The sequence below is a fragment of the Entelurus aequoreus genome, linkage group LG18 (genome assembly GCF_033978785.1).
Source record: "Entelurus aequoreus isolate RoL-2023_Sb linkage group LG18, RoL_Eaeq_v1.1, whole genome shotgun sequence".
Classification (NCBI taxonomy): Eukaryota; Metazoa; Chordata; class Actinopteri; order Syngnathiformes; family Syngnathidae; genus Entelurus; species Entelurus aequoreus.
The window spans coordinates 38,168,757-38,191,281 of NC_084748.1; the positions used below are offsets into that span (position 1 = coordinate 38,168,757).

The 22,525-nt window shown below is 39.2% G+C and overlaps 1 protein-coding gene and 7 non-coding genes across 11 annotated transcripts in view; 6 read left to right on the forward strand and 2 right to left on the reverse strand.

The window, feature by feature from the left end:
- Positions 1 to 148: 148 nt before the first annotated feature.
- prom1b (prominin 1 b) overlaps positions 149 to 22,525 on the reverse strand; it is a 67,213-nt gene continuing 44,836 nt past the window's right edge. For 2 of the 4 annotated variants that reach the window (XM_062027130.1, XM_062027129.1), the window contains 4 exons: positions 22,297 to 22,386; positions 21,081 to 21,196; positions 8,870 to 8,967; positions 149 to 5,347 (listed from right to left, as the gene is read on the reverse strand). In XM_062027130.1, the coding sequence (XP_061883114.1) occupies positions 8,898 to 8,967; positions 21,081 to 21,196; positions 22,297 to 22,386 (276 nt within the window). In that variant the 3' untranslated portion in view covers positions 149 to 5,347; positions 8,870 to 8,897. Of the gene's footprint in view, positions 5,348 to 8,869; positions 8,968 to 21,076; positions 21,197 to 22,296; positions 22,387 to 22,525 lie in introns of those variants that run through there. The other 2 variants (XM_062027131.1, XM_062027132.1) reach the window with 2 other exon arrangements.
- trnak-cuu (transfer RNA lysine (anticodon CUU)) lies at positions 8,402 to 8,474 on the forward strand. The gene has a single exon. It is a non-coding gene; the product is annotated as a tRNA-Lys (tRNA).
- On the forward strand, positions 11,084 to 11,154 carry trnag-gcc (transfer RNA glycine (anticodon GCC)). Its single transcript has one exon. It is a non-coding gene; the product is annotated as a tRNA-Gly (tRNA).
- On the forward strand, positions 14,372 to 14,442 carry trnag-gcc (transfer RNA glycine (anticodon GCC)). The gene has a single exon. It is a non-coding gene; the product is annotated as a tRNA-Gly (tRNA).
- On the forward strand, positions 17,391 to 17,461 carry trnag-gcc (transfer RNA glycine (anticodon GCC)). The gene has a single exon. It is a non-coding gene; the product is annotated as a tRNA-Gly (tRNA).
- trnag-gcc (transfer RNA glycine (anticodon GCC)) lies at positions 17,953 to 18,023 on the forward strand. The gene has a single exon. It is a non-coding gene; the product is annotated as a tRNA-Gly (tRNA).
- Positions 20,893 to 20,963, forward strand: trnag-gcc (transfer RNA glycine (anticodon GCC)). The gene has a single exon. It is a non-coding gene; the product is annotated as a tRNA-Gly (tRNA).
- trnag-gcc (transfer RNA glycine (anticodon GCC)) lies at positions 21,678 to 21,748 on the reverse strand. Its single transcript has one exon. It is a non-coding gene; the product is annotated as a tRNA-Gly (tRNA).

The window sequence follows — 22,525 nt, forward strand, 5'->3', positions numbered from 1 at the left end:
TATATATATATATATATATATATATATATATATATATATATATATATATATATATATATATATATATATATATATATATATATATATATATATATATATATATATATATATATATATAACATTAAAGTAAATTATGAATTAAATTACTAGCGTCCTCTGCAGTGGATATTTGTGTTTTGCATAACAGAGCTGTTTTATTTTCCAAATGCGATCAAAAACAAATGTCCACTGCAGAGGAGGAGTTTTCAGGAGAATATTTATGCTCCTAAATGCATATATGATCTAAAAACAGCCAAATGAGCTTTGCGTCCCCGCTTTGGCACAAAATGTACCCCGGTCTAATCCCCAGGTGCAACCCCACAAAGTATCTTTAGTTGTTGAGATGTGAAACAGACGGGGTCTTTCAAGCCGTTTGAAGGACACAAAAGCGGAAGACTGGCGGGAATGTTTAGTCTGCTGCCGCGCGCCCTGCGTCCAATCAGGAAGTTTTATTTTTACAGCCGTCACTCAAAAGGAGAGGAAAAAAAAAAGACCTGGAAATGGGAGCTGGTATAAAAGTTTTGGGACACACACACACAAGTGTTGTGTTATCCTCCTCAGATTGGAAGCAGCAGCATCACGCCATCTCTATACACCCCCGCCCTCCCCCGGCCCACGTAAAACCTGTCATCACCCCAAAAACCACCATAAATGTTCCCGCCTCTTCATATATGGGACTGAGAGCGTCTGTTTACATTCGCGACAAAGCAGACACTTGTGTTGGACTCCACTTTTTTACTGAGGTCATCAAGGACACAACTCTGGATTTGTGTTCCCAAATGTTGTCCCCTAACGCCGCAACTTCCACTTTTTCAAACAAACCACAAAAACAAAGAACGAATTGTCAGACATGTTGTATTATTTTCAGCCGGCTCCCAGCAGGCGCAAGACATTAAAACAACGTTGAGAACTTGTTGAATTAGGTCCTGATGTTGAGCAACTCAAACATAACGTTGAAACAACATGCTTTTTGATGACGTTTAATCAATGTTGGATTCTGACCATACTTGCCAACCCTCCCGAATTTCCCGGGAGACTCCCGAATTTCAGTGCCCCTCCCGAAAATCTCCCGGGACAACAATTCTCCCGAATTTCTCCCGATTTCCACCCGGACAACAATATTGGGGGCGTGCCTTAAAGGCACTGCCTTTAGCGTCCTCTCTCACCTGAAAAGGAGACTATTATATATGTCTCCGTTATCCATAGGTTTATCTATAACCCATAAAGTAGGCAGGCACGGAGCTATTTCTCAGCGTGTGTTTATTCCAGCTGGCACGTTAATACAATGACACACAACATCCGGATTCCCATCATGCATTGCTTCAAAACTATGGCAAGTAGTAATGTCCAAAAACATAACAGAGACGAAGCAGAAGAACGAAGAAGAGACATGGCGACGACGAGTAAGAAGAAGTACGCTTGCAAGTTCCAAAATGATTGGAAAAAATAATTTCAGTTCATCCAGGACAGCTCGAAGGGGAAAGTTAATGCTGCCTGCAAATTTTGTAGATCAGACTTCTCCATTGAACCTGGAGGCCGAACGGATATACTCATTCATGAACGGATTATTTATATATATATAAGAAATACTTGAAAATATATACACCCTCCCATCTCCCGAATTCAGAGGTCTCAAGGTTGGCAAGTATGGTTCTGACATTGATTTGACCTTTGAATTTTGGTCATTTCCCAACCAATATTTTACAACACAAATACAACGTTGAAACAACATGCTTTTTGACAACGTTGATTTGAGCTTTGAAATTTGGTCACTTCACCAATGTTGTCTTAATTTACAAACACAACTATTTTGCAACATTGTTTCAAAGTCAGTTTTAAAGGCCATGTATGTATAATCAACGTTGTATCAACAATGTCTTGTGCCTGCTGGGCTGTGTTTGTCATGTCGCCCGTAAGTCTAGCTGGGGCTAATGCGTACTTGTGGTAATGCTTAATTAGGAGTGTGAGAACATTGATCCATACTCTTTCATGTTTGTTACAAAAACAAAATGGCGGTATACAGCGTTTTGAGTTCTCGTTAGCTTAGCCTAGCTTAGCAAGGGCTTGGTAGAAGCAGCTCACAAACTAACATACGACAGTCAACCCTCTGAACTTCAAACTATTCCAAATTTGACCGGAAAATATAGTCTAAAAGCCAAAAAAATGTCCCAAAATATACCACTGTTTCGCTCTCACTCATAAAGACATTATGATGGGCCTGTTAGTAATACAGCTTGCCATTACAACTTGGATGGGTAACTTACCAAGTTAATATTTCGGTTGTCTTTTAAAAAAAAAAAAAGCAACTACAGACAAATCTAGTAGCATTTTCTGGTCTTATTGGACACTTTTGGGGCTATCGCTCTTCTCAACAAGCAGCGGGTTATTCCTCCACCTCCACCCCAAACAGCATTTACAAATAAGTGACATAAGTTCATCTAAATTCCGATACATATTTGTTTTGCTTACTCATGTTTGCCACAGATAGGGCAGATTTGGCTTTTTTTCCTGTCATTATACCTTTTCCCTACCATGAATTGATTAACGTGGACCCCGACTTAAACAAGTTGAAAAACTTATTCGGGTGTTACCGTTTAGTGGTCAATTGTACGGAATATGTACTGTACTGTGCAATCTACTAATAAAAGTCTCAATCAATCAATCAATTCACCAGTTTATGATGAACCAAAAATGTAAATGCTAATGACGGAAATACTTTTGTAATTAATATTACCAGTAGTGATTCATATAGCTACTTTTTGCATTAGCATGGCAAGCAACAGTGCAGAAATGCTGCCTAAAATATTAACATCACAGTTTTATCATGACAAATACTCATTAGGGCCAGAGTAGGGCCCTATTGAATTTGCTGTGATTTTTCTTTTATACATTTCAAAGCCTTTTTGAGGCCCTTAACATGCACGAAATGTCTCCATAATATGCCGGTGCATCAGGTATGGCAAAAAGTTTTAATATTTTTGGGGTGCCGAAAATTAAATGTCATAATTGGCTCTCTAGCGCCACCTTTAAAATTTGAAAAAAAAAAAAAATCCCCTCCGACCAGTTTCACGTATCGACATGAAAATCGCAGGAGTCGCCTATCATGACGGGACGCACATTAAAGTCTTAGGAACTCCTACCTGAAAACGTACAGGAAGTCGGCCATCTTGTTTTTTGGGGAAAAAAAGGGGCGTACTTTAACCAACTCCTCCTAGGGCTTTTGGCCAAATAAGTCGCTGTTATAATGACAGGTACTGCACATATAAGCGATGGTAAAATGCGAACAAATTTTGCCTATGCCATAAAAAGTGGGCGTCGTGTGGCGTTAAACTTTGGTCCGATCGTTGTTGGCCATTTTTTGGTGAAAAAAAAGGGGTCGTGGTTTTTTACGAACTCTTTCTAGGGACTTTGACCAAATGAGTCGTGGTTAAAATCCCTTGTGGAGGGGGGTGCACAGGTCCGGTGGCCATGGATGAAGTGCTGGCTGTCCAGAGTCGGGACCCGGGGTGGACCGCTCGCCTGTGCATCGGTTGGGGATGGTCTCCTGCTGGCCCCACTATGGACTGGACTCTCACTATTATGTTAGATCCACTATGGACTGGACTTTCACAATATTATGCTAGACCCACTCGACGTCCATTGCATCCGGTCTCCCCTAGAGAGGGGGGAGGGGGGTCACCCACATCTGCGGTCCTCTCCAAGGTTTCTCATAGTCATTCACATTAACATCCCACTGGGTTGTGAGTTTTTCCTTGCCCTTATGTGGGATCTGAACCGAGGATGTCGTTGTGGCTTGTGCAGCCCTTTGAGACACTTGTGATTTAGGGCTATATAAATAAACATTGATTGATTGATAGGGGTGATGATAAATTGCCAAAAATGTTTGCCTACGCCATAAGATGTGGGCGTGGCCTGGCTCCAAGCTTTGTTCCGATGATTCGCCACAACATATGAAACGTAAATAACTCGGCTCCACAAATTCAGATCTTGATATATCAGTACCTGTTCCTACCGACTTGTAGTGGGCGGAGACTACTGGCGAAAACTACCCCAGGCCATCGCCAATCTAACTGTCATTTCTGCTCTATCGGTGATCAGAGACAGATACTACTCAGTGGCCTGGCGGTTAGAGTGTCTGCCCTGAGATCGGTAAGGTCGTGAGTTCAAACCCCAGCTGAGTCATACCAAAAGCTAAAAAAATGGGACCCATTACCTCCTTGCTTGGCACTCAGCATCAAGGGTTGGAATTGGGGGTTAAATCACCGCTGCTGCTCACTGCTCGCCACACCTCCCAGGGGGTGAGGGTCATGGGTCAAATTCAGAGGATAATCTCACCACACCTAGTGTGTGTGTGACAATCATTGGTACTCTAACTTCTTAAATTTAAACTGATGCACATTGTGCGATCTTCCTGAAGTTTTCGGTGGAGGGTCAGGGCATCGACTGAATTGCGTGAACCCCGCAATGCAAGGGTGCCTAAGGGGCCCGTTCAACGCTACTCGCAGCTTTAATGTTTTCATTGTTTCTTAGGCCCAATTCTGAATAAATCAAAGGTGGAACAAGCCTTCTTCTAAAAACTGTTTGGCTTTTTATCTGCTGTATTTTCTTTGATTTGGCAAAAAAAGTGACACTATAATGCAAAAATAATATTAGCTGGTGAGCTCCTTAAGCGTTATCTACCGTTGCTAAGCTAAGCTATGCTAAAGTCGATTGGATGGTTTCGTATTAATCTCACAACAACAACAATATTCGAACATTTTTCTAACATTGGAAGAAAAATGTAATCTCTTCTTCAACCTATTCTTACAAAACGTAAGTAAATAACTAATAAGTCCAATTGATGCTAGCTAGCTACGGTCGTACAGTAAAGAGAGAAACTACTATTTCTAAGAAAGGAAATGCTAAACATATTTTAGAAAAACAAACATGAACAAATTATATAAAAAGAATGTACACGTGTAACCCCATGACCAATAAGTCTACACATGAAAGTATCTATGATATAAAATAATGTATTATTATTTGTATAATTGTTACAAGCTTGACTGCTGTGTCATGTGAATCAATGACAGTTGGCCACATGGGGGAGGTTAAAAAAATTCACAGTTCCAGTTTGTTTTAGACTTTCTTCCCTTTTGGTTTCGGAATCATTCAATCAAGACTTGAACAGGAAAACTGGTACAATCCAGGAAATTCAATGGCTAAAAGTTAATCGGCTTTCTTCTCTTGTTTGTGTCCTGAGTCGGCGTGAGGAGAAGAAACGAGCACTTACAGTGTAGGACGGGTTCAGTTCCAGCTGTCTTGTCCGCTGTGGGGAAAGAAAAAATATCGTATTAATGCCTCCAAGTGTATTTGAAAAAATCTATGGTACGACAACAGATAGAGTCAAAAAAAAAGCGCGGATATAAGGAAATACCTTTAAAGCTTAACCCCCGAAGCGACATATTGCAACAAATCACCTTGTCGTTAGACTGAATATTCTTGATATCAACCCATATTTTAAACATGTGTGACAGTTAAGAATGTTGAAATGCGACTGAAAACACTGCCAATAGAGTTGTTGGGGATAGTTTGACCCTGGACCAGACTATTTCTAAGTCGGTCAAAGGGTTAAAATTCGTATTCCGAATTTTCTAAATGATCAATCTTGATTAATCACCATTTGCAAATATTGTCTAAAGCAGGGGTGTCCAAACTTTCGGACTTGGGGCGTCGCATTTGGCTAAGAATTTTATATATATATATATATATATATATATATATATATATATATATATATATATATATATATATATATATATATATATATATTTTATATATATACTGTATATCAGTGTGTGAATGTGTGTGTGAATGGGTAAATGTGGAAATACTGTCAAAGCGCTTTGAGTACCTTGAAGGTAGAAAAGCGCTATACAAGTACAACCCATTTATCATTATTTATTTATATATTCAATTAAGTACACTCATAATTGTGTGTGTGTATATATATATATATATATATATATATATATATATATATATATATATATAAATATATTTTGTTTATATATATATATATAAATATATATATACATACATACATATATATATATATATATATATATATATATATATATATATATATATACGTATATGTATATATATATACATATATATATATATATATATATATATATATATATATATATATATATATATATATATATATATATATATATATATATATATATATATACTGTATATGTAGCATGTTTACTTTCATGATGACCTCCTTAAAGTTTTGTAATCAATCAGAAATATCAAGCAGCTAAAATGCACCAGACATGGATTAGTGTGGAGAGTGTTTAGCATTTGTCCCATCATTTTGAATTTTTTACGGTGCATGGATGTTTTTTATAATGTCCAGAAAGGTTCAGTGAGCAAGTTGAGTTATGTGTGACCATGTCTGTTGACATTTTTTTGTTGGTGAGATTATTATTGTTTTTGCACCATGACTAGGGAATGTTGTTTGCATTTGGTCATATAAGTCAATGCTACGCATACTGCTATTCAAAATGAATTACTCATGTTGTCCACTGGATGGCGACGTAATTGCAGCATCAAAATTGTCAAGACTACAAAATTTAATGCAACCTCCCTGTGGGTAAGATTCTTTATTAAATCTATGATGTCTCGCCGGGCAAATTGAAGACATTGGCGAGCAGCACTGTAGTTTGGACACCACTGGGCTAAAGTGTGCCAAATGTTGCTGAATTTTGACTAAGGGTGCCTCGATACAACTTTTTCACTTCTGAATCGATACTGATATTGGATCCTGGTGTATTAATCCGATACAATACCAGCAGGACTCTTAAATACTTGTATTACTTTGTAGTGTGGAATGTTAGAAAATGTTTGATCAAGTGGAATTAGTCAAACAGAGAATAATGGAAGGTATGAAAAACACTTACCTATTTATTATTAACCATGGATTTATGCTGTTTTCAAGATGAAGTAGAGTCATAAATGTTTTTGTTTTTTTGGCGACACCGTGTGTTCACAACAATTTATTAAATTAAACCTATGACACCGTAAATTAAATGATGCGGACACATTTGTTACTGGATACTTTTTAATTTGCTTTTGCCTTGGAAACTTTGTATGTGCAAGTAATATGCAACTATGGTTATTTGATACCTGTTTATATTGACAGATGTGCGTTTTTTTAAACTGCAATATTGTACAATTAAGGACACTCATTAAATATGTCTAGCACGGGGGTGTATAAAATTCTTCCAGCGAGGGCCACATACATAAAAATTTAAGGATGCGGGGGCCACTTTGATACATATTGTACATTAAAAATACTAAAACCAATATTATGTAGATTTAAAAAAATGCTAAACTATCTGAACAAACTAATATAATGTAGATCAAAATATGGTAAACTATGTGAACAAAACACCCACATCTTAACTTTACTATATTTCTAATCCAACCCCCTTAGTTTGTTAGCGTGAAAAACAACCTTGTGTGCTTATTTGGAGGAAATTTAGATGTTAACTGACCATCCAGCTTTGCACATGAAAACGCGCTGCAAAAGCGCTTAAACTGGATAATATATACATTTTTTGTGCTGATGTCGGCTCAAAATCGCATGTCAACACACCTAATTGTGACAGGAAAATTATTACACACAAATATTATACACCATAAAATAATTTGCCTATCTCTACTGGAGTGACAGGAGAGTATTTCAATGTTTAAACACAATGCAGTAAGAGTCGTACAACTAAGAGTTTGCTGACATCATTATGTCATAAAATTAATCCGTGGGGCCCGCCAGCTCATTTTGCTCATTCTTGTCCCAGTCACGTTCCGCTTGACAATTTGGAATTTCTGCTGATTTATTCTGTTTTTCCTTTTGAGTGCTTTTATTTTGTTACATCTGCTTCCTTGTTTCTTAATGTTGTCCCTTGACTGTGTGTAGGGAACGGGGCACATCTGTCTTTCATTCTGTAATGATTCCTTTGAATTGGCAGCGTGGAATGAGGGGGTGGTTTATTGTGTTTGCCATGTTTGTGAGTGACGTGTTCATGTTATTTCCTAATTACTCAGTATTCTACTCGATGCCACTGAACAGATTGCTTGGTTTTGTTTTGTCTGCTTCCTGCTATTTTTACTCGGTCTCTTGGTACGTAGTTCTCTGCACGGCTCCCTTTGTTCCATTTTTAGTACCATGCAGCGTCATGTGAATGGATTATTTATGATTAAAGGCTTTACTGATCCTACAGCCTTGTCCCTAAATCCTGGGATCCACTGTGATAGTCCGTGGTCACCCTCTGAGTCTTTTAGGAGTCTGCATTCCATGTGTCACCAAGCCCGGCTAGCTCAGTCGGTAGAGCATGAGACTCTTAATCTCAGGGTCGTGGGTTCGAGCCCCACGTTGGGCGCTTCTTCTTTTTCTTATGGGGGCAGGGCAGCAGAAGGTTTTTAGGAATTTGAGCGAGAAGTTTCAAGTTGACATTTCAGAAACAAAGTAAAAGCGTCTTCCAACACAAAGACAGTAGTTATGTAATGCAACGACATAATATCCTCAAATAGAATATTTTGCTGTGATGTAAAATGCGGCAACAATTGCACGGCTTCCGTCATGTCTTGAATGCTATCTTGAGACTTTACGAAGTTCGGCAAAAGAGTCTTCTCCTTGCAGAGTTGTCACATTTGACAGAAAATTGTTGGATGATAAATCAAGGTGATAAGAAGAAGAGTAAGATCCCGATGAAGGATGATGCATTCAAAACCCCTCACAACAACAAAAAACTGCAGTTTATGGGATTAGTAATACCTCTTGATGGAGGTGAGGTCACTTTGGATCACCAGTCGGGGCAGCTGGGAGGGGCGGAGGCTCGAGGGAATCGGGTCATGGTGTCACAATAGGGGGAGCTACAGTACATGCACACATACACGTCTTTTTTAAAAATATATATAATGTACCGTACATACAAATCGTTATCAACCACAGTGCAACACAAGAGCCATGCAGGGTGCGAGGGAAGCGAACACCCAAAGAAGATGGAAAGAAAGCCGGAAGACAAAAGTATGGAAAATATTTTTTCATGAAATGAGGATCCAAAGACAAATGAAGACATGAAGACGAAGCTCAAGATCCAAAACATTTGGAAGCGGCAGATCGAGCAGATGGCGAAATGTTAAAGAGACAGACGTCAAAGTGCAACAAGCCACGGGTAAGTGGAGCTGGAGAGTATGAATGATGTGAGAGCGTGGAAAATGGTTTGAAAAAAGTGAGGAGAAGAGAGAAAAGACAACTTAGTTAATTTTTTATGAAAATTAAAATGAATACACGATCATAAGGTCCAATACAAGAGTTGGATGAGAGATGGCGCATTCATTTGCCTCTAAAGTTGTTGCTCATAAAAGCGATGATTAAGTTAAAAGTTAAATCACCACTGATAGTCACACACACACTAGATGTGGTGAAATTATCCTCTGCATTTGACCCATCCCCTTGTTCCACCCCCTGGGAGGTGAGGGGAGCAGTGTTGACCATAGAACCAGGAACATTAATTGTGCTTAGTATGGAGGTTAATTTGTGTATTTATTACGAAAGCTTTTTTTTTTTACACTGAATTTAGGTAACTGAATTTTTTCACATCAAATTATACTGACAAATTCAGTGAAAAAAAATTGGTAGCAAAATTCATGTGTTTAAAAATTCAGTGTTTAAAAATTTAGTGTATAAAAATTCAGTATATAAAAATTCATGGTTTAAAAATTCAATGTATAATAATTCGGGGTTAAAAATTTAGTGTATAAAAAATCAGTGTTTTTATACACTGAATTTAGGTAACTGAATTTTTAGCATTTTAATTTTTTTAACTTAATTTTTTTACATCAAATTATGCTGACAAATTCAGTGAAAAAAATTGGTAGCAAAATGCATGTGTTTAAAAATTCAGTGTATAAAAACTCAGTGTTTAAAAGTTTAGTGTATAAACATTCAGTGTTTAAAGATTCACTGTAAGGGACAAGCGGTAGAAAATGGATGGATGGATGGAAAAATTCAGTGTTTGAAAATTCAGTATATAAAAAATCAGTGTTTAAAAATTCAATGTATAATCATTCAGGGTTTAAGAAGTCAGTGTTTTAAAATTCAGTGTATAAAAATTCACTATATAAAAATTCAGTGTAAAAAAGAAAAATTTGCTGCTTCAAAACACAAGACCACTTCCTGTAAATAAAGACTGAAGCAATCGATCCTGTCCTAGAACTAGCCAATGAGGTGTCGAGTTTGAATTCACGTGACACAGGTCTTACAAAGAGGCAGGAACACTGAATTTTTTAAACACAAGCATTTTGCTAACAATTTTTTTTTCAATGAATTCGTCAGCATAATTTCATGTAAACAAATTCAGTTCACAAAATTCAAAAGCAAAAAATTAAATGACAAATTCAGTGTGTCAAAAACAAGCTTTCGTAATAAAGACACAAATTAACCTCCATACATACAGTATATAGCCATACATACATAGCCATCTTTCCTGGTTGCTCATTACAACATAACGTAAATCACATTATACCATCATATTAAAGGAATGTTTGTAACATTTACACAGAGGGCGCTAACTTTCCAGTATATTTTACGCGTTATATCCTGCACTTTTATGTTTTGTAGGACGTAATGATGTAACTACCATGAATGACGTATTTACCATGAATTGATTAACGTGGACCCCGACTTAAACACGTTGAAAAACGTATTCGGGTGTTACCATTTAGTGGTCAATTGTACGGAATATGTACTGTACTGTGCAATCTACTAATAAAAGTTTTAATCAATCAAAAAAACTATTTACGTATGTAACACATGCATTAGCTTTGGGTGTTGCTCACTAATGATACAGATTTGGATAGTTAGTGTTAGCTGTCATTGAATGCATTTTTCATCATAACAACAACATGACTCCAAATAGTTTACTGTGCTTTCGCTCTGGAGTACAGCGGGGGACAGCCCCACCCCTGAATGTTGAGCCAGATGTATGCATTGGTGGTTCAGTGGTAGAATTCTCGCCTGCCACGCGGGAGGCCCGGGTTCGATTCCCGGCCAATGCACAGGCACATTTTACGTGTTTTTCTTTTTTTTCTTTTTTGCGGTCTTTAAATCAGCTTTGCTAGAATATTAATAACCCAAAATGACAAGGTGTCTTTCATTGTATAGCAATCAACAAAATCATGCTGACTGTCGAAGATGTTAGATAACGTGATAGTTCTACCTCAATTGATACTTTAATTATTTATATACAATACTGTTGATATAGACTTAGTAGACACAACGTATATTAAGTATATTGAGTTTTATTCAGACACTGAGGCAGCCGACATGTCAACATAGTTCCCTCCATAACATGCCGTCTCTCAGCAGCCCCCACTGCGCAGCCTCAAGCATGAATTGCCGTAAAGGGAAACTTAGAACTGTCGTAAAGTGTTCATTGGAGAACAACACACGTTAACAATCTCCCTCTTCTTTCTTTAAAATAAGAAAAACAAAAGCCAAGTGCAACAAGGGAAAAGGCAATTGAAAAACATTCAAGAAAATAACAAAATACAATCAGCATTCTCGCCTGTGTTTTTTTTTTTTTTTTTTAAACAACAATTAGGGTGAATTCCAATTAGGGTGGATTCCACAGTCCTTCACATAGTGCTTTCAAGAGCACTAGGGATGATGCCCCCTTTTTCGTCAGACAGTCAGCTAGTTGGGCTTTTGTCACTGACCAGAGCACCTTTTTGATTGTTTTACTCTGAATGAGCTCCTTGATCCCGCTTATATCCAACCGAAGTCTCTTCTCTGTGACCTGTTTAGTGGACTTAAGGGCATCATAAAGAGAGTGATTGTCAGTCACACAGACCAACGTGGGAGCATTTAATTTGGTGGTCCCAGTAGTGAGCTCCGAAAAAAGAGTAGAAAGGAAAACGAGAATGCTGATTGTATTTTGTTATTTTCTTGAATGTTTTTCAATTGCCTTTTCCCTTGTTGCACTTGGCTTTTGTTTTTCTTGTAAGGACAGTCCTTGGCCCAATGAAATGTGCTTTGACAAACGGCACATCTTGAACGCTTACCGAACTTATCCAATGGGTTGGTGCCCGGCAACGGTGTCCTTTCACTCTTCTGTTGAAACGTGTTCCGTCTTCCCTGTCCTTGTCGTTGTCGTTGTTCAGTGAAGAAAGCTGCATCTTGGTTTAGTTGAATCCCGTGCGACAAACCTGGCGCCGTTTTCGCTCCAAAAATCCGCTTGAGTGCCGACTTCATGGACGCAAACTTTAGGTCGGGGCACGCCGTTAGTGCAAGTTGTCTGTTTTTCTCATCGAGGCAGGCCGTGTCCAACAACTTGAAGGCTAACACAGCATCTGGAAGCGCCATGTCGTACTTTTTAATTCGGTTGTATCGCTGCTCAAAGTCAATTATGTAGTCTGCCATTGAAACGGAACTGTCTTTCATTAAACGATCAAACTGGGAATACGCTTCGTACGCGCGGTCCTTTTCTTCTTGCTGAAACACACCGTCCAGTTTTGCTAGTAATGTCGCCATACCAGTGTCTTTGTCCAAGTCGTCTGCTGGTATCTCCATAGCGATATCCTTGGCTCGTCCTTCCAGACCCAAAGCCACAGCAAGCGCCTGCTTCTTCTTGTCGAGTTCGGTAACTCGTGCCCATATGTTAACTTCATTTTTCCAACATTCATACGGCCTGGTTTCGTCAAACTTCGGCGGTACTCTGTAGTTCGCAGCCATCTTCAAACCATCCTCTGCTACCAATGTTGATATAGACTTAGTAGACACAACGTATATTAAGTATATTGAGTTTTATTCAGACACTGAGGCAGCCGACATGTCAACATAGTTCCCTCCATAACATGCCGTCTCTCAGCAGCCCCCACTGCGCAGCCTCAAGCATGAATTGCCGTAAAGGGAAACTTAGAACTGTCGTAAAGTGTTCATTGGAGAACAACACACGTTAACAAATACATCCATCCATTTTCTACCGCTTGTCCCTTTCGGGGGGTGCTGGAGCCTATCTCAGCTGCATTAGGCGGAAGGCGGGGTACACCCTGGACAAGTCGCTACCTCATCGCAGGGCCAACACAGATAGACAGACAACATTCACACTCATATACCAATTTAGTGTTGCCAACCATGTCTTTGGAAATGGGAGGAAGCCGGAGTACCCGGAGGGAACCCACGCAGAATGACCCCGAGCCCGAGGATTAAAACCAGGACCTTCGTATTGTGAGGCACATGCACTAACCCCCTGTGCCACCGTGCTGCCCTATTTATAAAAATAATATATAATCTACACAATTGTGTCATTATTGAATCATTAATTTAAAAACCATACCAAAGTCAATTATGTAATCTTCTTTTTGTCACTGAGAAAAAATACAGAGGACATGACCTCGGTAGCTACGGCCATGATTGTTTTGCCACATAATACAGCTGACTCTTCTCACCCTGGACACAAACTATTCTCCCCTCTCCCCTCAGGCAGGAGACTACGGTCCATCCAGACCCACACCTCCCGCCAGCTGAACAGTTTTTTCCCCTCGGCCATCAGACACATGAACAATAACAAGATCTGATAGCTCAGTTACAGCTCATGTTATTCTATTCTGTGTTATATGTCTTTTATGTTGCACGATTGCGCCAAGTAAAATTCCTTGTTTGTGAACCCGTTCTCAAACAATGGCAATAAAAACTCTTCTGATTCTGATGCAAACAAGGCGTTGCTCCCTTTGCATCCTAACAGTTGATTTTTACACCACAATAGAGCGAAACCATCCTTGCCTGAGCACACCTTCCTCCTAGTACAAATTGTTTGGTCTTTGGCATTAGCGCTTAGACTAGATCTGAATGCATGGACTGATGAAGCCTCCTCGAATGAGAGGCAAAACTTCTTATAAGATAAACTAAACAGTCCAATTGTGATCGACTGATTGCCCTGAGAATGCAATGACCTGGAGGAATGAGAACATACGTAAACACAGCATTATTCTAGTTAGCCAAAAGCACAGTGAACCCAAAGCTTAATCACACCCTCAATAGTAGATACAGATCCAGCAAAGTGGCATACATCAGGTACAGTATTTCTCCACTGATACCACTGACATCTGTTCATTTGAAAATGCAATATTTAAGCGTTTAATAGAGCAAAAGTTGTTAACTTGATTGTTTACTGCTCTGTCTCTTGAAATTCAGGACAAGAATGACAGTACAACCCTGGACAACATCTGGGAATGTGTGCGAAAATCTTCAGGGCTTTTTTGAACTCTGTGGTATGCATTGGTGGTTCAGTGGTAGAATTCTCGCCTGCCACGCGGGAGGCCCGGGTTCGATTCCCGGCCAATGCAAGCAAACCTTTTATATATTTTTATATCAGATGGTAAGCAGTGTTCTGCAAATTTCTTTTAAAAAGTAATTAATTAGTTATTTGTTACTTTCCCCAAAAAGTGATCAAATTACTAATACTCAGAAAGAGCAGCATTAGCTTAGCATTAGCTTTTCTCCTGTCTTTGTTTGCTTAGCAGTGGCAGTTTGCCGGCAGCGACCGCAGCTCTGTTTAATATTTTCACTGGGTTGTGTTAGCGGTAGTTAACAAAGAAATTGAATGTGCTTTGATGGCTGTAGTCTCCTTGTCCACAAACAGGGTATTTTAGGATTGCAAGCTTGTCACTTCAATCATTGATTTATTGTTCATTATTCCCTCGTAGTAGTAGTAGTAGTCGTAGTAGGAGTAAGAGTGTGTTTGTACGCGTGTATGAGTGTTGTTTGCTGTGTGATGTTGCCTATTAGATATCAAGTTCATTTTAGTGTGGTGCTGCCTGTAGCTTGCAATAGTAAAAATGTACTTCCTGTATTTGAACTTGCTGTGCTTCTCACGCTGTCTTGTTGACATACAACCACATCAAAAGTCGCATGTTACATGAAAAGCATCGGTAACGGCGTTGTAACATACGTAAAAGTAATGTATTAGATTTTTCTGTGTTAATACGTTAGTAACGCCGTTATTATGTAACGCCGTAATTATGCAACACCAATTGTAAGTACAGTATCTCACCACTGACATCCGTCCATTTGAAAATGTAACATTAAGGGCGTTTAACAGAGGAAAAGTTGTTATCTTGATAGCTGATTGTGCAGTCTTTGCGTCCTGAAGTCTGGTACAGGCAGGATAGTGCCACACATGGATGTTTAGAATTATTTGAATCCAGATGTAAGCATTGGTGGCTCAGTGGTAGAATTCTTGCCTGCGACGTGGGAGGCCCGGATTTGATTCGATTAGCAGCAGCAGTTTACCGGCAGTGACTGCAGCTCTGTTGAATCTTTTCCCTGGAGTGTGGTGGTGGTAGTTAATAAAGAGATTGAATGTGCTTCCATGGCTGTAGTTTCCTTGTCCACAAACAGGCTACTGCAGGATTGCAAGCTTGTCATTTCAATCATTGATTTGTTGCTTATTATTACGTTGTCGTAGTAGGAGTGTGTCTGTGTCTATGTGTGTGTGCATACATGTTGTGTGTTGTTTGCTGTGTGATGTTGCTTCTTCCTATTAGATATCAAGTTCACTTTAGTGTGGTGCTGGTTGTAGCTTGCATTACTAAAAAAATACTTCCTGTGTGTGAACTTGCTGTGCTTCTGACGCTGTCTTGTTGACATACAACCACTTTAAAAGTAGCGTGTCAAGTTTCAAGTAACAGCGTTGTAACTTACTTCTAACTAATTCATTAGATTTTTCCTTACTTGTACATTAGTAACTCTATTATTTGGTAACGCTGTTATTATGTTACGCCGGTATTATGTAACACCGTTTTTCCTAACACCAATGGTAAGTACAGTATCTCACCAGTTTCCATGCACTAAAAAAAATCTGATTTCTCAAATAGTTAGTTTTTTTGTATTTTCACACTGATGTGTGAACTCCAAGTGTCCATTTTCTCGAATGCAACTAATGGTCCTACGCCATGTGCACTGGGGGGGTGCTTATATTAACTTACCGCGGTTAAATTAATTCCTTTTCCGGTTGACCTATGACGTCAAGGTAGCCATTTGCGGATCCTTACAACTTCTTTTAAGTGATGTCCGCTGTAATATTGGCACAGATTACAAATATGTTTCTAATTGCTAGGTTGATGTTAAATAACACAAAAGCATCAAGAAATAATCTTAGATTGCGCTGCAAACATGACGCTACTACCAAGAATGTATCAGACCAGCGGAATAATTTTTTCAAAGGTATTTTCGGACGAAGAATCATGGAAACAAAACTTTTGTATGTCTCAGAGTTCATTCATAATGCTCTGTGGACTGATGGAAGGAGTTTTAAATCCGAAGGAAAAAATAATTTGTGCCACCGTCGATACTGTTCCAAATGAAGGTTGCTATTTTTCTGGACTATCTTGGCAGTTGTGCAGCGTTGTTGCTAATCAGTTTGTAGTGCACAAATGCAGCGTTAAGAGGTTTGTGTACGCTTTATTTGCCTTTAATATACCTGTTTCATTCTCTTTCATCTCATATGTATTTCATTTGGGAGTCTGAATTAAGCCGGCATTTTACATTTCCTTAGCTATCTTCTTAAATAAATCTATGTTTCTAGTTTTCTACCTTCGATGCGCTTAAAAAAGGTTTTGTTCTTTTAATTTGTGAGGCAAATAAAAAGTATCCCTTTCATGACAATTGTTGCTATGTTTTAATTGAGTGGTATCTGCTTCCGGGTTGTATACCGCACGTTGAGACTGATGCATGCGTGATACGAAGGCACCCCCCTGGAGAGATCTGGTTTCCAATCACATAATCTAGGAGTGTTCGTCTGACTTTTCAAAAACCGAACACGATCGTATTAAGGTGTTTCCATGGGCTGTAAGGCTGCAGAGCTGAACTATTTGAAAAATCCAACTAATTCAGTGCATGGACACGCACTGACTGATATCTGTTCATTCAAAAATGTAACACTAAGGGCGTTTAACCGAGCAAAAGAACAGCGTGGCTCGGTTGGTAGACCGGCCGTGCCAGCAACTTGAGGGCTCCAGTTTCGATCCCAGCTTCAGCAATCTTTGTCACTTTCGTGGTGTCCTTGGACAAGACACTTCACCCTTGATGTCGAAGTTAGCGCCTTGGATGGCAGCTCCCACCATCAGTGTGTGAATGGGTGAATGTGAAAATAGTGTCAAAGAGCTTTGAGTACCTTGAAGGTAGAAAAGTGCGTTTATCCTGAGCGCTTATTGTGCTGAAGTCCGGGGAAGAATACGCTAAAGTAGGACAGTGCCAACACTGGATGTACAGTGTCACATACAGACAAATGTATGCATTGGTGGTTCAGTGGTAGAATTCTCGCCTGCCACGCGGGAGGCCCGGGTTCGATTCCCGGCCAATGCAACATACTATTTTTTTTTTTTAAGCACACCAGCTGGCCTGCGTAGATTCGTAAACAATGTATGCAATAAAAAAGAGAAAGTAGAAAAGGGTAAAAAAAACAATAACACGAGAGGAGCGGAATATCACATTTACTCTCAACTTTAGCCACAAAATGTTTTTGTACTTTTTGTGTGTTACTACCCGTTTCGGGTTTTGTGTGTTACCCCATGTCGGGCTTGAACCCAAAGCTTAATCACACCCTCAATAGTAGATACTTTTAGATTCAGCAAAGCGGCATACATTAGGTACGGTTTATCCAATTATACCACTGACATCTGTTCATATGAAAATACAACATTTAAGCGTTTAATAGAACAAAAGTTGTTATCTCGATTGTTTACTGTTCTGTCTCTTGAAGTTCAGGACAAGAATGACAGTACAACACTGGACAAGCATAAATAACATCTGGAAATGTGTGCGAAAATCTTCAACGGTTTTGTCTGCAGTGGTATGCATTGGTGGTTCAGTGGTAGAATTCTCGCCTGCCACGCGGGAGGCCCGGGTTCGATTCCCGGCCAATGCAAGCAACTCTTTTATATATCTTATTTATCTATGACTACCGTAAAACGAGCAAAGCGGCATATGGTAAGTAGAATATGCCACAACTGACATCAATTAATCAATTAATTCACACATTTTTTTAAATTTAGGGCTTTTAACAGAACAAACTTTGTTATTTGATTATTTCAGGCCATTCAATCGATCGCAACTGGACTGTTTAGTTTGTCTTAGAAGACATTTCGCCTCTCATCTGAGTAGGCTTCTTTAGTTTTTGCTCATAGACTTAGATTAGTCAGATCTAGTCCAGCGGCTGGTGAAAAACCTCCAAATATTTATACTCCAAAAACCAGTAGGGTGTGTCTGGGCAAGGATGGTTTCGCTCTATCGTAGTGAGAAAAACCACTGTTTTGATGCAAACGAACAATCCTAACTGTCAAAGCCAACGACAGTCGTTGTAGTGTAATTTCCCCTCGTTAACAGTGAGGTATTGTGTGGCAGAAGGATCGCTGTGGATCGGCCCAGTCCAAAATAGTCGGAATCCCTTGCGTGAGCATTCGATTCAGTTGTAAACAAATGGCACAAATGGCATTCTGGTCACCTTCTGTGACCAGAATGTTTCTAACTCCTGTTATTTGTTGGAGGCTAAATTGCAGAGCCTTTTAGGAATGGTTGAAAGGACAGTGTTTTATGTGGGAGACAGGTGGTGTCGCAGACCACCTCCTATGTTCAGGGATGGTTTTTCAACCTTGACATAGATGGCTTCCCTCACTCCTCTTTTCGTACAATCCGTCCTCTCTGTCCTGAATCTGTATATTTTTGTTCTCAAAGTGCTGTTTTTCCCTGAGGTGCAAGTAGACAGCTGAGTCTTGGCCTGAAGAGTTTGCCCGCGTGTGCTGTGCCACGCGTCGGCTTAGTGGTTGTTATGTTTTCTCAATATACGAATCATCATTACTCTGGATAGCATACACCAGATTGTTTTTGTGGGTGTGGGGTGTCCGGTCTTTAGGATGCACCAGTCTCTGTCTCAGGTTGTTGCCTGGTTTGAAGTGTACTGGGATGTTGTGTTGGTTAAAATGATTATGTGTTTCTCAGATAGACCTGATACAAATGGAATGAAAATCTGTTTGCGTCTGTTAGCTTTTTCCTTCTCATCCACTCTTTTCCTGTTATTTCTGAAACTGGATGCACTTTTCACAAAGCTGGAGTAACCACAGGTTTTCAGGGCTTCCCTCAAATGCCTATACTCTTTCTCTTTGAATCCAATGTAAGTCTATGAGCACGAACTGATGAAGCCTACTCTGACGAGTGGCGAACGTCTTCTAAGACAAACCAAACAGTCCAGTTGCGATCGAATGAATGCCCTGAGATGACAATGACCTTGATGAATGAGAGAACATTCATAAACCTGATAGCTCATTGTTCTGTCTCTTTATCCTGAAGTCCAATACAAGGACAGCGCCATCTTTGGAAGTTTAAGGTCACATACATACAGATGTATTCATTGGTTGTTCAGTCAAGGCAATTTGAGATTATATAATAATTGGAGCCTTAAAAAGGTCAATAACTCATAACAACATTGATTTTAATTCATTATTATTTTTTGAGCAAAGACACTTAAAAACAAATCACACTAAAATAATTGGGGATCCAAATAATTATAGTGTTAAAAAATATATATTTATTTTTTTATTTTTTTTTTACTGTTTACTTTTAACACAATAATCTCGAGATCAACTTCAAATATATCCGTCAATTATACGTTTTATTGTTGTTTATGTTTTTCGTTTGTTCCCGTTTAGGCCCTTCTTTATAAAAAACAGCTCAGTTTTTTATATGGCAAACACAAAATATGCAACATTTTCCCCAAAAATATCTCAGATGTGACGTAATTGGAGCCTTGAATAGGTCAATAATTCATAATTCATAATGACATTGATTTTGATTCATTATTATTTTTCAAAGAAAGAAACAGCCTGCATGGCAGCTTTGTGTTATTAGAGTAAACATTGCGACATTTTCTTGTTACATTTCACCTGTTTGCTCTTTTATACCACTTATCATGTTTTTAATTTTTTTCATCCGTATTTTTCAAATGTGCCGTGGGGCCGTTAAAAAATGACCTGCGGGCCACAAATGGCCCCCGGGCTGCACTTTGGACACCCCTGCCTTACATGCTGTAACAGTAGCATTTGTCTAGTTAGCGAAATGCCAAGTAGACCCAATGTAGCGACCTCCTTTCCCGGGTTTGGAGGGATAAGAATGGGTTTGTTGTCTCTTAAATGGCATACTTTGACTCCGTAGTGCATTTGAAGTATATTGTTCTACAAAATAAAGATGACATGATGACTGAAAGATGTGATGAACAAGATGAACTATAATAGTAAAGTAAAGCATGAAACAGATAGACAAACATATCCTCTCCTCTATCCTTACTCACAGATGTATGTGCTCTTCTTAAATGCCTAACTATGCCGACGCTCACTTGTGCACATACCCACGTAGACCCATATGACCTACTGCTAGTCCGACCCTCAGACACACCGACAAACTAATTTCTTCTCAAGCATTATTCTGTCTCCTACATCCAACACTAAATCAACTGCATGTATTTGTTTTGCTGCTATGAGGTCAATACTGACATCTGTTCTTTATGTATCATTATTATTTATCTATTGTCGTTTACATATGAAATGGACCACAGAGACTCGCTTGACCATAATCCCTCTCTGAGAAAACGGCTTTTAACTAACTTAAAACTAGAAATCATCCAAGCTTTCGATGGTAGATACTTTACGCAGCCATGAACAAAAATATAGTACAACTGCAGTGATGGAAAGGCGCCATTGGGAATGTGTACGAAAATATTTAGGGAGCTTTCGCCACTTCTGTATGCATTGGTGGTTCAGTGGTAGAATTCTCGCCTGCCACGCGGGAGGCCCGGGTTCGATTCCCGGCCAATGCACACATGCTTTTTATAATCTGTTTTACCGTCTTTTTGTTATAGCTCTTGTATTGGACCTTAATATCACCAGACTGGGGAGATGTACCCAAAGGTAAACTATTACGTGATAGGACTTACTCTTCAAAAACGTCCTCTGTGTCCATCCTTCTGTAGTATTTGGCCAGTTTGATGGAGAAGATGATGCTGGGGATCAAGAGGATGCTGCAGCCTCCCAGACCGAACCAGAAAGTGTTCTAGAAAGTAAAAATAAAAACACTTTACACGCATGGTCATTAAACTTCTTATAAATGATCTGGATGTGTTCTGTGTTTCATTTATGTATGTTAAAAAAATGACATATCATAGTGGAACTCTCAGTCTTTGTTTTCCAAATAATTGTAAGCAGAAATGGCCAATGCTACAATTTTTGGTATCGAGCCGTGATTTTTGTCACTCGGTGTGTCAGATTACTTCAGACTTCATTGACTTCTGTGGCACATTTTATTAATCATACATAAAAGCTGCCTTCTAAAATGCCTCAAACAAAACAAAAAGTACAAGAACATTTTGTGGCTATAGTTGGGAGTAAATGTGATTTTCCGCTCCTCTTGTGACGTTTTTCACCCTTTTCTACTGTCTCTTTTTTATTGCATACATTGCTTATGAATCTCATATGAATCGACGCCAGGCCAGCTCATGTGCTAAAAAAAAGAAAAAGGAAAAAAAAAAGCTTGTTGCATTGGCCGGGAATCGAACCCGGGCCTCCCGCGTGGCAGGCGAGAATTCTACCACTGAACCACCAATGCATGAAGACCCTTAGGACCCGCTGACCTTAAACACTGTTCAACACATCTTTCCTACAGATGTAATATTTACTTATGTCCAAGGGTGGCGCTATCATTCTTGTTCTGGACTTCACAGCACCAACACGATGAAAACGTATGTTTTTGCTTTGTCTAGGGTGGTTATCCATCCATCCATTTTCTACCGCTTGTCCCTTTTGGGGTCGCGGGGGGTGCTGGAACCTATCTCAGCTGCATTCGGGCGGAAGGCGGGGTACACCCTGGACAAGTCGCCACCTCATCACAGGGCCAACACAGATAGACAGACAACATTCACACTCACATTCACACACTAGGGCCAATTTAGTGTTGCCAATCAACCTATCCCCAGGTGCAAATATAAAAGCCCTGAACATATTTTACTGTCACTTCAAACTCAACTAGAATAAATAAATAGTGTGCCACTAAAATTTGACACATAAAATAATGCAGCGGTTAGTAGCATACTTTAGAATGACAAGTAAAGAGTCATTTTTGTGTTGCAATTATTCAGTTGCATTTGGGTGTCTTACCACTGAGTCTAGGACGAAGCTGCATCCTACGATCTCCATGCTGTCCACAATGTTGCTGATTGGTTTACACTGAGCGACTTCTGCAGTCAGCTGCAACCAAAACAACACCAGCCACACACAATGTCAAAAAAATTAGTGGATCAAACAATTATATTTTTCAAAGAGGAAGTCATTTATGGGCTAAAAACATGAACCAGGGCCTTTTTGTACAATACAATTTGAATATCGG